At 44.8% G+C, this 14665-nt stretch overlaps 1 protein-coding gene across 2 annotated transcripts in view; it reads right to left on the reverse strand.

The window, feature by feature from the left end:
* GLS (glutaminase) overlaps positions 1–1627 on the reverse strand; it is a 61879-nt gene extending 60252 nt beyond the window's left edge. The window contains exon 1 of one of the 2 annotated variants that reach the window (XM_030277829.4): positions 1229–1627. In XM_030277829.4, the coding sequence (XP_030133689.2) occupies positions 1229–1575 (347 nt within the window). In that variant the 5' untranslated portion in view covers positions 1576–1627. The remainder of the gene's footprint in view (positions 1–1228) is intronic. The other variant, XM_030277830.4, reaches the window with a different exon arrangement.
* Positions 1628–14665: the final 13038 nt, after the last annotated feature.

The following is a 14665-nucleotide window of genomic DNA, read 5'->3' on the forward strand; positions in this document are numbered from 1 at the left end:
GATTCTTCTGTCATTTACTCTTTTCATCTAGATAATAAGCATAGCAAAGCCTGGGAAAACAGCTTGGGTTTAATTTCAATTATGCCACCCCATAATCAGTGCACAAGGTGCCTACAAGAATGCCATGGGGCACATTTCAAACACATACAAAGGAGAAGTCTTCATGGGGCTTGTAGTTAAGCTGCCAAACTTCTTGTAAAAGATTATTTGAGATTCTAAATGTACCCAGGTTCAAAAAGCCTAGCAGGGGTGGTAGGAAATGAATACCCAAGACTTGCATAATGCTGAAGACTAACAGAGAAGAATGCTCTGCCAAACCATTTACCTCATCATTATACCCAACCTCCCCGTATCCACTAACCAGTCTGATACACCTGTCTCTGATGTTTTGTGGGTTGGTTCTTTTTAAGAAGTATTTCAGTTTCTGAATGAAGGAGTATTAACTTCATTGAAATATACAGCCTTATCCTTCTACTACGTGCACATACCTATGTCACTAAGGGACAAGTAAGGACCTCGGCACAGGCACGCATCCTGCAGCACCTATAAACACCTGTATTCACCACGTACGGATGGCAGTATATGTCCCTGGCTGCACTAGATTACAGAATTGTTAGGGCTGGAAGGGATCTCTGGATATCACCCAGTCCCCAGTGCCCCTGCCAAGGCTGGGTCACCCCAGGGCAGGTTACCCAGGAACGCATCCGGGTGGATACAGAGGCGGAGAAGACAGTACTGAAAAACTTCCAAGGCAGCACTACGCACCATGCACACTGTCTTTAATAATTAATGCGAGATGACACAGCTTTCGCTTCTCTTGAGAAGTATTTTTAGCCAAGTGGAAGCGCTACCAAAGCCACCCTAGCACCTGCGCCGGGCCTCCCCACGGAGGGCACCGCCGCACGCAGCGGGCGGGACCCGCGGAGGTGCGGGGGAAGCCCGGGGCGCTGCCTGGGCCCCACGCCGCAGTGAGCGGAGCCCGAGGGGCGCACACGGCCCCCGCCGTGCGGGTGCGCCTCCCTCCCGCTCCGAGCCGCCGGCCGGGCCCGCGGCACCCGGAGAGCGGCCGGGATGGACCCCGGCAGCCCCGGGATCCCCGCACCTGCCGGGGAAGAGCCCGCCCGCCCGGCCCGGCCCCTTCCGCAGGCACCACGCGTGCGAGGGAGAGGCGGCGCTCACATGGCGCCTCCGCATCATCCCCCGCGCCCGCCGCCCCCTCCACACTCACTTCTCCCCGCCGCCGCCTACGGCCACCTCCTTGCCGCCGCCGCCGCCGTGGTTATTGTTGTGGCCGCTGTCGGCGGGGGTCTCGCCGGGAGTCGGCGACGGCGCCTGCGCCCCCTTCCCCGGCTCCTCCAAGGCTCCCTCCGAGCGGGTGCACAGACCTCGCGCTGACGGCAGCGCCGCCGGGCCGCGGCGGGCGGCGGGCGGGCTAGCGCCGAGAGCGGCGAGCGGCGGCTGGAGGCGCCTGGTCCCGGCGGCGGGGGCCGGGGCCGGGGCCCCGCCGCCGGCCGCCCCCGGCGGGCCGAGCAGCAGCAGCTCCCGCAGCAGCGCCGAGCGCCACAGCCGCATCATCCTGCGCCACCGCGCCGACTGCCCGCCGCGCCGCCCGGCCGCGCCTCTCGCGCCGCGCCGCGCCCGCCCCCCGCGCCGCTCCATTGGCCGAGCCCGCCTAACTGTCAGGCGTGCGGCGCGTCCATTGGGCGAAGCGGACGTCACTCAGGGCCGCCGCCACGCCCCCGGCGCGGGACGCGTCTCCCCGCGGGGCCGCTGGTGCGGCGCGCGGCCGGCGGGGCGGGAGCAGCAGCGCCCCCGGCGGGCGGAGCCGGAACGCTGAGGGGGCGCGGGGCGCCGCCTCCCTCCCTCATTCCTTCGCTCCGTCCTTCCTTTCCTCCCTTCCTCCTTCCCTCCCTCGCTCCGCGACGTGTAAAGGCGTTGGGAGCGGGCTGGACTGCGGCGGTGTCGGGTTCAGGTTGCCATGGATATGGCCATTTTTTAAAACTGTATGTTTTTGATTACGAGGTGCACCGCCTCTGCCGTGCCGGCAGGATCACAGAATATGCTGAGTTGGAAGGGACCCACAAGGATCTTCGAATCCAACTCCTGGCCCTGCACAGGACAGCCCAAGAACCTCACCCTGTGCCTGAGAGCCTTGTCCGAACTCTTGTTGAACTCTTGTCAGGCTGGCGCTGTGACCGCTGCCCTGGGCAGCCTGTTCTATTGTCCGACCATCCTTTGTGAAACAAAAAATTCTCCTGGTACCCACCATAAACCTCTGCTGACACAACTGCGCTGGTCACCACAGACAAGAGAGAAGGATGCACAGGGCCTGCGTCACCCACCAGGCACCCTAGGAAAGGGCTCAGGGAACAGGAGCCTCTTGGCAATGCCCTCAGAAGGAATGGTTGTTTCCACATTTTTTGGGTCAAACACTTCCGGCAAGTAGCAGAGCTACTTAGGTGTTTCCATGTATTTTCAATAAAAGGGTAACTGCGTGGCTCATTGCCAAAACTTACAGTGGAGGCTGTAAGTCTTGGTCAAATGTCTGAAGTTTTTGGGTTTTGAGAAAAATAAATAAACCAAACACAAACCCAGAAAAAGCAACCACCTGGCTGCCTAGGTGATCTGGGTGTGGCCATTCTTCATGTTCACATCATCAAACATTTAATCAGAGTGTGGAAATTTTGCTGCTGCTCACCTCCAGTCCCAGACTGGGAGCCACCAACCCATGGTTGTGAAGTCTTAAAAGGAAAAGTGTAGCAGAAAAATAACTGCAGGGCTTCAGCACAAGGTGTAAATGTCACTCTTTTTATACACTTAAGCTTCTGTCACAGCTGTCAGGATATAGCATTTTGGAAGTCACAGATTTTGCAGTTACTTGGTGAAACTTTACTCACATCACCAACTGCTAAATTTGTCCTAGATGAGTATAAATCTATATCGGCAAATTTTATCCATTATGGGTAAGAGTAGAAGATGAGATTTCCTGTCATTCTACTTCCTCAGTAATGCCAACATGCAAACCAGTTTTTTAATTGTCCCTAGTCTTCTCAGTTTAGGAATCTTAATTTTCAGAGCAAAAATGTAAATACTTGTGGAGCTGTGAGTTTATTACTGCTAAATTTCCTTGTGAACAATTTCCCCATGCATTGAGGTTTATTTCATCTGGTGTGTTTATTATGTTTGGCAGAGGTGGGGGCGGAAAAGCTGCAATTTTGAGTTAAAATGATCTTGCTACACACTTTATTTGAAATATTTTACACTGAAGATACTGATATTTTGTTTTCCACCACCCCCCAGATTGAAAGTTTCAGCTGTCTAGGCATAGTAACTTCCTTGTAAAGACCCCCATAAAACAGAGAAGGTTCTGTTACCCATTTTTCATGCACTCTGAGATAACTACAAATAGATAGGGAGTTTAGTCTTGCCTTGTGCTTCTACTTACCCGGCAGCACAAATACCCACAGGAGTTCCCTATGCTAATAAATTGTCACAACAGCCATGAGGGTTTTTGGAAGAAGATATAAAGATAGCTGATAATCTATGCCTATAAAATGAGCCTCCACACATCAATAGTTTTACTTCCCACTGATCAAGGAAACTTGAAATACCAGTGTGGGATGTGTAATCCTGTGCTTCAGTAACTTTACATACAAAAATGCAAAGTACCTGCATTTCTCACATACTTATTACGTTACCTATTATATTTCCTGGAACTAATTTTGGATTTCCATTTGCTAAGTCTTTTTTGGCAAACCAATACTGCCTCTTTTATCCTGCTGCCCAATAATAATATTTCTCATTTTAAAAATTGTGTTATGTAAAATACTTTAAAGATAGAAGTCTCTCAAACACCTCTTCCATTTTTTTTACAGAGCCTGCTGTTCTAAGACCAGAGAATGTCTCTTCCAGACTGTGCATTTGGTCACTAATTGAACACACAGTTCTGCAGACACTACAAGATTCAGAATTTTAGTGCCAAGGTTGTTTGTCAGTGTGACAGCTGCAATTTTTTCTAAGCCAGCTGTTTAGCCACAACCTGGTGCAAAAACTAGTCAAATTCATTTCTTATACTGTAGGGGGAGAAGAAGTGGAAGAATGAAAAATGTAATGATCTGGACCTTTCCTTTTAGCGCTCTGGTTTCTGTTCAGAACATTTCAGGTAAGGTGGTGGGAAGAAAAAGAAAAAACTACTGCATTCACAAAAATATTTCCCTCTCAAAACAGTACCCCATGATACTTGACCCTACAGGAACTCTTTAATTTTAGTCACTTCCTTTTTTTATTTTTTTTGTTTTTATTTTGTATGCTATTGCCTTATTCCTGTATTTAACCTTTTAGTTAAATACTACCTTCACATTACTATATTAGTCATCTCCCACTGCAAGTATTCTTCATTAAAGCTTTTCTTAAAACTCACTTAAAGAAACTGATCCTCGACTTCTCTCCCTGGAAATTCCCCTGTCTGTGTTTTTAGCTGGTGAGGGCAGAAAATGCAAGTTGCTCTGTGTGTGGGACTACAAATACACAGCTTGGGAACAATGCAAAATGATAAATATAGTTTCAAATCCAGAAAGTTCAAGGGCAATAGTGACTCATTCGCTATTCTGAGAACTTTTGCTGCATAATTCAGGCCATCACTCCTTGCTCCTACTATGACTAAGCCTGAGACGTTTCACCCACTGATTCTCTCCCATCCTCCCACTGGCACAGGTATACCAGAGAGTCTTCATCTAAAGACAGATTTTTTTTTTTCAATTTAAAATAAGAAATGTAGTAAAAACAGCATCAAAACCACCACCATTTGCTTGGGAAAAGCATTATACATTTAAACCTGTTAAACTGACACTGATTTTTGTATTGATCCAGATGTTAGACTGGGCTTTCCCATATCCCAGCAAAACCCCTTTAGACTTCTCCTTTGAGCACAGTGATATTACTTGTCTCTTTGGAAAGAGAAGACACGCCATCTGCTCTGCCATTCTGTGTTTCACACAGTATCCCAAGAGAAACAGAAAATTACAAAATGGTTTCCACACAGAGCAAAGAAAATTGAAATTAAAATTCCCCATAGCTTTTATTTTGAGTTGGTTACACAACCAGCAGTAACCATAAGCCAATTATTCTCTTTTTAATTTCCACAACTATATACGTTCTTTTGTAAAACAAAAATTATTTGAATTTAATACAACAAGGTTCTTCAGGAAAGAAAAAACAAAATAGGGTCTTTTAAAATAGGCATTATTTTAAAGTATTTTCTTTAAGCTGTATTGTAGCAAAATATTCTTAGTATAGCTCTCTAAAAATAATCCATATTTCAGAGGTTTTCCTTTCTAAAAGGGGCATAGCAGCATTAATCTCCTAGGAGAAAGGGCTCTGAAAAGCAGGTGCAAAGAGGTCTTCCCGGTTCAAGCACATACACTGATAACAGCTTTCAGGAAGGTTAAATCCTCCCATCAGATCAGCAGGGCAGATCTCAGATAAGCAGCAGAAATTAAGGATTATCTTGACTACGACATGAACTGTTTACTTTACTATTTTAAATGGCTATGTTGGCTCCATTTCATTTGTTAAGGGGTAATGCTTTCCAGAAGAGAACTAAGGACCAGAGACAACTATTATCTATTCAAGTATTTCTACCCATTCTAGCAGCAGTTCCTAAGAATACTCTTTTCTTTTGTGAGGCTAACTTGCTGCACCTTTGGGTAACATTTTTATATTGATTCAAGGGAAAGGTGCTCAGTCACAAGAAACATTCCCCGTTGGATTGTACAGAGGATACAGAACAGTCTCCTCTGAGCATAGAAGCATAAGCAGTAAATAGTTACTATTTAATCTAAGAAAATGAATGTTCAAATGGTTGGGCATCGTAGCTCAGAAATCCAACAAGGAGGGAAAACAAGCAGAGGATTTATTTAACTGGAAAGTAATGGTTGAGGGAGTGACCTCAAGTGACAAACAATAAAAATAAAATCAAAAATTCCCTCCCTGCATAGCGCATCGATGAGTCAATAGCTCAGTTCATATCACTCACATTCCAGGCAAACAGAGGCAGTGAGGAATTAATTCAAAGGGAAGAATATTTGGAGGATTTTCTGAGACTGTCATGGAAAAAGCCTACAAGGGCCTAGGACATTTCTAGCATGGTTAGCAGACAGCATATGATGTGTTCTAGCATACATAGCAAGAGCAAGCAAATCACAGAAGCAGAGTTATTGAGGATAACCTGCAAAGACTGACACAATTTTTTCCCATTACTCTGTTAGTTAACCTGCTTCCTTTCATCTTGGTTGGTGAGGGCACCATTGTTCCTCATGCTCATTAGCAGTCATAGCGTTTTTCAGATCTAAGATTCTTCACACCTCAGAACATCCACCTTGAGAAGCTAACAGAAAAGCATTCCTTGCTGCATCCAGCACACTGCATGTTATTTGCACCTACAATATACCTAAATCATAGTGCTACATACCCCATGCATTCCACCCACAGTCACATTTAATGCTTAATTCTGGTGAGATCTCTTAAACTACAGTCTTGATATTTACAGAGGCCAGTGAGTGTGAGCAAATTTGAATCTTCTGTTTGTATTCCCAGACAAATATCAGCCTAGGTAACCTTGTGCAAGCAAAATGAAACAAGTGACAACATTATCCAACTGCCCCATCATATACCTGAGATGAGCATGCATGAGGGAGCTCAGGGGAGCCCATGGGCTCATGTCTTGCAGCTCTTGAGAGCAGACATGGAAAATTGGTGACGGTATTTGGTGGAGGTCAGAGCACTTGGGCTGACCACTAGCTGGCTTGTCATGTACAAAGCTCCACAGCACTGGGCAGTCCCTGGCTGATCATTAACACCTTAGTTATTAGGCCCCTAGAGGGCCTTAAGAAAAGATGGGGAAGGAGTTTTGACAAAGGAACACAGAGCCAGGACAAGAGGAAGAACTTCAAACGGACAGAGAACAGGTTTAGATCAGATACTAGGAAGAAATTCTTCATTTGTGATGATGAGGCCCTGGCACAGGTTGCCCAGAGAAGCTGTGGCTGCCACATCCCTGAAAGTGTTCAAGGCCAGGTTAGATGGGGCTTGGAGCAACCTGTCTAGTGAAAGATAGCCCTCTCCATAGAAGGGGTTTGGAATGAGATGATCTTTAAGGTCCCTTCCAACCCAAACCCATTCCATGATCTGCATGTGCCTGAAGTGATGGAGAAGCCAATGTGTGCTGCATCCTCCCCTTGTGCTAAGCTGGTTGCTTTCAGCTCTGAATTTCAGCACATTAAAAAGACCCTTGGAGAGATGCAAGCTTTCAGGCCAAAGCATTAAAGTGCATCACATTAAATTGTCCCATGAAGGAAAAGCCTGTCCCATGAAGGAAAAGCCACAAATACCTGTGGCCATGTAGAGCCTTAAGCTTGACAAAACATCCAGTCTTAAGCAGAGAAACAAAACAAAACATGATAAAATTAAGCAAGCAAAACAAGCAGTCAGACTGTAATAGAAACTGTCTCATCATAAGTGGTAGTCCAAATAGTTTAAAAGTCTTACACTTCCAGAAGGCTCCTCTGGAGTACATAGAAACCACTCTGATTTGGTACAGGATATAATGCCAGCATCAACAAAATCCCACTACCTCTGAAATGGCAAATTAATCAGCAAAACCACATGTTTTTTTCTGCCCTGATATTTTTGGCACCCTCTCATTTCTGTTGCTGCACTGAGAGAAGAGCAATGTACACTTCAGGTGACTGAGTCCTCAGCCTTCCTTTGCAACTGCTGTGAGTTGCCAGTCTCCCTCCAGGCTGCAAGAGTGCTTACGTCTCTGTTTGCTTAAAAATAAAAGATCCCATAAAGACTAATGAGAAAACAGACAAGTTTTTTAGTTCTTGAAGGCTATAACCTTGAAAGATTTCCCTCCTTCCCCCACATCTAATTCTCTCTTTATAAACATGTAACTTTCTTAGGGAGGTGAAAGATAGAAAGACTAGCAGCACTTCCAGTAGTACACGGTGTACCCTCATACTCCAAGGGTATTTAATGTTTATCCAAGGACTTTTGAACAGTTCCACAACAGTAGGCCAGGGAACTGCAGATCTGCAAAACTGAATCCCAAGATTTAAAAAGTAGAGTGATGAAGGTTTTAAAATAGTCTGGATTAAGTACATGTTTTTGCTGATAACTAGTCTGCTGCTTAAACATGTGGATGTTGATTCTAAACTCCAAGAAGAAAAACACTGAAAAATTTTATATGGTATTTTTGGTGTGTTTGAAACACTTGTGGAAGCCAAAGATCTGTGCTTTGGTAACATTAACTGCTGTCACAGAACTTCTTCACCTCATCTTTAACTGCTCCATAAGGCTCCATCTTTTCAGACAGGGCTTGAAACAACTCTCACAGAAGCCAGGAGCTGATGGGAAAACATACAAGACAAGAAACTCTAGCTTTTAAATAGTATGTTTAGCTCTCAGCATACTTTTCATAGCAGTAATAGACCAAATTATTTGGGCTTTTATCTCAACTAACTGGGTTGTGATGTGGAAATTGGTGTGTTTCTAACATGACATGAACTCTGGTGGCAACATCACTCATTCCCACACACGTGCCATGGCTTGTCACTCCCTCACAGATGTCCTGAGACAGCTTTTGAGCTGTGAAACAGAACTGAAACAAGCTGGGTTACAAATGGACAGGTCATCATTCTCTGCTTTGAGAAAGAGGAGTTTCACATGATAAGGCTGTGAAACATGTCTTGAGGTGTTTTAAATTAACGTGCTGTAGAAGGGCTCAAAGGAAGAGCGGTAGCCAAGAAATGCTGATAATTTTGTTTCTCTCTGTACACTTGGCCTTGTACAACAGGAAAGGGATGTTGTCAGATAACAGACATCACAGCCTTCCTGTCACAGGCAGTTTTTAAGCTATGACCACGTGGCTTGGATATTTGGGATATTTAGATAAAGTTTCACCTGGTTATTTGTTCAACAAATGGAGCTTTGGGCAATTTTAGACACCCCTATAATAAAGCATTAGGCAAAACCAGTTGCCTAGCTGAACAATATGATTATATTGATTTAAGGAAATACAAATTCTGGGGTTACAAGAACATCTATTCTGCCATATCATTGCACAGAAAGTAACCTTGTAATACCCTACACGAAGCACCCAAGACATCATGGGCCTAATTTGAGAACAAATCTAATAGGCCCTACTGTGGTTCATTCAATAGGAATTTTTGTTTTGTTTTCAGGCTGTTTGTTATATGTGCTGTGTTTGACTAAAGTCTCATTGGACATTTGAGGATTGGCTCTGCTAAAACAGTCAGAGAACAGTGGCATAGTTGAGCAGCCCAGCTGTGGTAGGGAGGATATCTTCAGCTAAAAATGCTTTAAGACAACAAATAAAAAGTGAACTATATTGAGTATTTTGGGCGGGAAGGCAGGTAGAACAGATACATGTAATTATTCAAGTAATTATGGTTAGGAAAACGTCATCCAGCCACCTATCTGTTTTCTCCCCAGCACTGACTTACTGTATCATGACTTCAGCAGTTACAAACTCTCAGGATAGAAAGACACATGCCCTATCAAGTCATATTTAATCCAGAAGTTACATGTGTTTCATTTCTTCCACTTTCATTATGTGTATTTTCATGCAATTCTTCTACCCAGTTTATGTCACCTTGCACATTTCTGCAAATTTTTCTTCTGGTTATCTACCTTTTAAGTTGTATTTTTGTCTTTTGATTGATATATTCTAACAGGGAAAGCATAGTCTAAAAGGAAAAAAGAATAGCCTAAGTAGTGATTAATTTTGTTCTGCTTTGCCTGTTAGTTACATTGTTTGATATGTCAACATGTTTTCTTAACAGTAAAGGTGAACTCCAGAGTTGAAAAAGCACAAGCAGTAGAATGTATTGCCTTTTTACACAGAAGTATGATTGAAGAGAAAGGTAACTGCTTAGCAGGGTTTACTGAACCTGCCTTGGTGTAAAGCCAAATAAATTCCACTCTTTGAAATAAGAAGTAATTCTTAAACTACAAGTAGTTGTTAATGATTGCTAGAACTGGAACTAATCAATGAAACACATGCTAGTGAGTAATAATCTTCTAGAAACAACCCGAATATAGAGATTTTACCCTTTATTTAACAGAGAAGAATGAAAAGATTGATTTACATCTCAGTACTAATTTGAGTAACAAGAACCATTAACTTAGGAAGGTAATGAGCTGAAACATCCACCAGCTCAGTCCAATGACCCTGTACTTCAGGACAAGCAGAAGGATCTGTGTGATAGAATGCTGCTGATCGCCTCCTGAGGATTGGCCAGGCTCTGGATGCCTGGCACACCCCACCTGAATGGCATTGAGTCTGGCTCAGGATAAGTGCTTGTATGGGAAAAGCAAACTGTGAGGAACAGGGCTCTTCCCACATAGTAGTTCTGAAAAAAGGTTGGTAGCCTTTTTTTGTATCCCCAAATAGACTGCAGAGAACTGGCTCCAAAGCTGCCAGATAAACATTACGAGGAGGAGAATAAGAATGAGCACCTTTAATAGCATTACAGCTCTGCTTTTCTGCCAGCTTATTTCTGTCTCTTGCATATTTCTCATGTCTAGGCCACACTTATTGGCACACTGAGACCTCCATCTTAAAAACTGCAAGACTATCATATGCATGAGATGAAGGCAGAAGCCGTATAGTCACCAGGTGGCTCTCACCCAGACAGACAGACACAGACCAGTTTTGAAGTTGAGTACTGCTGAAACTCCATATTGGGAATGCTGTGCTCCAAAGGGAGCAGCAGCAGAGCAGATTGGCTTCAGCCTGCCCGCAGCAGGACAGAGCTGGTTTGTCCCTACCTCTGTTACCTCCTGGCCTTCTCAGTTCAAGGGTGTGAGTAAGAGGCAGCTGTTGCAGGTGTAACCTTTGAGTGCCTATTTCAGAGTTCAAGTAGAAAGTCAGCGGTGTCTTCCAGCCAGAACTTGAACTGCTTAACCTTCAGCTCTCAGATCAGAGCTGCAAGTGGATGGAGAAAATTATTCCCAAAAGGTCTGGCAGTCTGTTACACATTACCTCGAAGCAGAGTGGGCAGAAAGATGTCAAGGCACTCTCTCTGGAGCAGAAAGAGGTCTCCTGGGTACAGTCAGTCCACTGGGTCATACCTGCCTGTGTGCAAAGCCCATGCCATGGCCCAAGAGAGAGGTTGTTATATAAATGCCTTCCTCACCAGTGTCACAAGGCTGTCCACTGAAGGCACTAACAGCTCAATGCTTTAAATGCTTTAGAATTGGGCTACATGAGAATAAAATTATTCTTAACTTCTTTACTTTTCCTTCCCAAAGAATTACATGCTTTTTTGACCTATAATAATGAGATTATAAGAAGATAAAAGTGATGAGGAGTGATGCGACAGGTAATTGTGAGATAAGCACTTGTAACAAAACTAATCAGTTTTGGGTTTATGAAAAGAAAGAAAGAAAAAAAAAAATCTAAGTTCCCTAAGTGATGTATAGAGATGAACTATGCCACATTCCACTAAAAAGTCCAGAACTCTGAGTGCAGGCTTACACATGCAATCAGCCATTTAAAAAGGTGCTTTTTACTAAGAAAATAATATGCTTATTATCATTGTTGTAAGGTTTTTTGGTTTTTTTTTTAACTCCTATTAATGCAGCAGATTGAACATACCTTCGCATTTTGTGAATCCTCTGCAGATTTTGCTATAGCACAGTATGTTGTAGTGGCACTGCCAACCTGTCCAGCAGTTGTGTGACACGAGGCAGCACACGGGAGCAGGGCTCCTGGCACAGACACAGTCAGCAGCGCTCTGCCTGCTGCCCTGAACAGTGGGAAGAGGGGCATTTGAAGCTCCCTGAACAGTGGGAAGAGGGGCATTTGGAGCTGGTGTCATTAGCAAGTCTGAGCAGAAACTGTTTAGAAAAAAGCCAAATGCAGGCCAAGCTTATCATTTTTATAATTGTCCTTTAGAGATAAACCTCACTTGAAGTCATTGCTCTGAGAACAAAACCAGGGGGAAAAAAAAAAAAAAGACAAAACAACTACTAAAAGCCTTTTCTGCCATGAGGAAATTAATCTTTGATGAAACCTGGAGGAACAGATGTTACTGAGTTCCCAGGGAAGTCAAATCTGGAAAGAAATGAACACTCTTATCCAGGAAATGGAAGTGATGGGAAGCAGCTGCGACCTGGAGCCTGCTGGCTCTCCGTGGCAAGTTCTGTGGCTGTTGCTCATCCCTGCAAAGAAGAGCTTCAGTGTCTCTTTAATTCCCTTTACTGTCAGGGACATCCCTGTGGAGGCTGGCTGTCCCAGCCCCACCAGCATACTTGAAGATTAATTTAGGGAAAGTGTGGATGTTGTCCTAATCCTGTGTTGAAGCCATGATGGATTGCGGCCCTTTGTTACACAACAGGATCCCTCCTCTGACTCAGTGGAAAGGATTTCCTGGATGCCCAGGGCAGTGTGGATCAGACACAGGGAGGATATGCAGGAGAGCAGGCTCACTGCTCAGTCAGTCAGAGCACAGCCGTGACCTATCCAAGCATTTGAAATAAGAGTTGCTGGCACATCTCCACGCTTCTGGGCAGCCTTCCCATGGGCAGGACTGACACACTCACTGTGAACCCACGCAGATATTAAGGTATTTGTCTCTAGACCCTAGAGATTAAAACAGACACATGCAAAGCTCCCCTCTGTGTTCTCAGGTGTGCACAGCCAATGCCTGTGTACCTGTGCTGTGTGCCCAGCTCACAGAAACATCCTCCCCAGCTGCTGCTGGAAGGTACTGCCGTGATCACTCTCACCTCGCAGCCTGGCTGACAGCCCTCGGCACTTCCAAGGAGTTGAAGATAAATGAAGCAAGGGCTTTCAGCAAGCTGATAGTGCCACAAACGCACAAAGCTGTTCCTGCCCTGACAAAGGTGGGGGATAAAAGAGGCCATAATATCACAGCCATAGTATTATATAAATACTTACACAAATGCACTGTCTTCTGTCTGGAAAGCATTCACACTAATATTGGTAGTGTGTGTAAGTACTTGCATTTTTCAATATACTAAATCATCCCAGGAGTTCTTACACAGGGCAAGTGTAAGAGATCCTTTTCGTTCATCTGAAGGTGAATCCCATCCCTACCCCTCCACATTCATTTCAGTATTCAAGCTCTGCTAGAGGACTGAGAGGACTACCTGCAGTCAAGTGCTTCATCAGCTGATCTGAGACATGCAGACACAGCAACCACGGCACTGAAGAGACTGCATGGCAGTAACAAAGAAAGCATGAGTTATCTGGAGGGAGCTAGTCAGTGGTCTCCAGCTGGCCCCAGGCCCCGGCTCAGAAGGTCACACAGCTGACACATCACCCTGTGAGTCACCCCCTGATACTGCCTGTGTCCAGCAGAACTCATGTGGTTTGGCAGCACTGAGGGAAGTTCCTCCTCCTTGCTTGCTGCCCGGAGTCAATGTTGTCCTACAGAATACACGAGACAGTAAAGCCACCAAGAGACAGATGGCAACTTGACCATCTTGTTAGTCCTCATCATCACCTCAAGTGGCAGCACCAGACAAGATTCATACACAAGCACCACTTACAAGCTGTCTAGTTGATGTATCAGCACAGCCAAAATACATGTAGATCATGTATTCAAAAATAAAGGTTTGCAGCCCAGGTCAACTAGTTGACCTATATTCTTTCAAGTGTCTAATTAAATAATGAGAATGTGTTCAGATCTTAGCCAGGCTGAAACAACAGACATCTTCACAAAACACCAAGATAGATACCTGGTCTCCACAGCTCTGTGGAGTAAGGCCCATAAAGTAATACAGGTTTCATTCAGGGTCTGCACTGCTACACCCTCTGAGTTTACTCCCTAACCAGACACTTTACTGACACCCTGACAGCACTAGGATATGGCAGTGTCACCCCATCAAACAGATGCTTAGTCAAAACCACACCTTTGTCAAGTAAATGGGAAAATTGTAGTCACCAGACTTAGGTCTGAGTTCCCTGAATTTAGGCTAAACTTAAAAATTAAAAAAACTCATACACCAGAGGGAAGACAAGGTGATTCAGGAAAAGGACACAGAACCTATAAATGAAAGCACAGAAGTGTGGTGAGACAGGACACCCCTCTCCTGCCAGGTGTGACTCCATCCCTTCCAGATAAGCCCTGCCAGTCATCCTGGAGGAGCAAATGCCATGCCTGGAAGGAAAATTGCCTTCCTGGAGTGTGCAACAGCACCCAGCATGTAATTTCTCAATGTAATGACAATGAAAGGATTATGTTAATAGGCAGGTAGCTGTAATGAGAAAACAATGACACGCAGATCATGCAGCATACATCTTTCCAGGTGCAAGAAGGGATGGTCATGGTGGTTGAGCTGTCTATGACTGTACAGACAAGTGTTAGAGATGGGTACTCCAACATACTGTCTTTCATTAAGAGCAGAGCAATAGCCTTACAGGTTTTTTTCTGTTAGGGTGAGGTGTTGTTTTTTCCACAGCACTAGGTTCTGGAGACTACCACCTTGAGAGAAGCTGGGATTTTCCTTCTGCAGTGAAAGAAAATACATCATACAAGTCAACATTTAGCTGTCATCCTCCAGTGCTGAATGAAGTGCTGCAAATTGCCAAGGCTGCTCCAGACCCACCAACTGT

Source organism: Taeniopygia guttata, chromosome 7, assembly GCF_048771995.1.
Source record: "Taeniopygia guttata chromosome 7, bTaeGut7.mat, whole genome shotgun sequence".
Lineage (NCBI taxonomy): Eukaryota > Metazoa > Chordata > Aves > Passeriformes > Estrildidae > Taeniopygia > Taeniopygia guttata.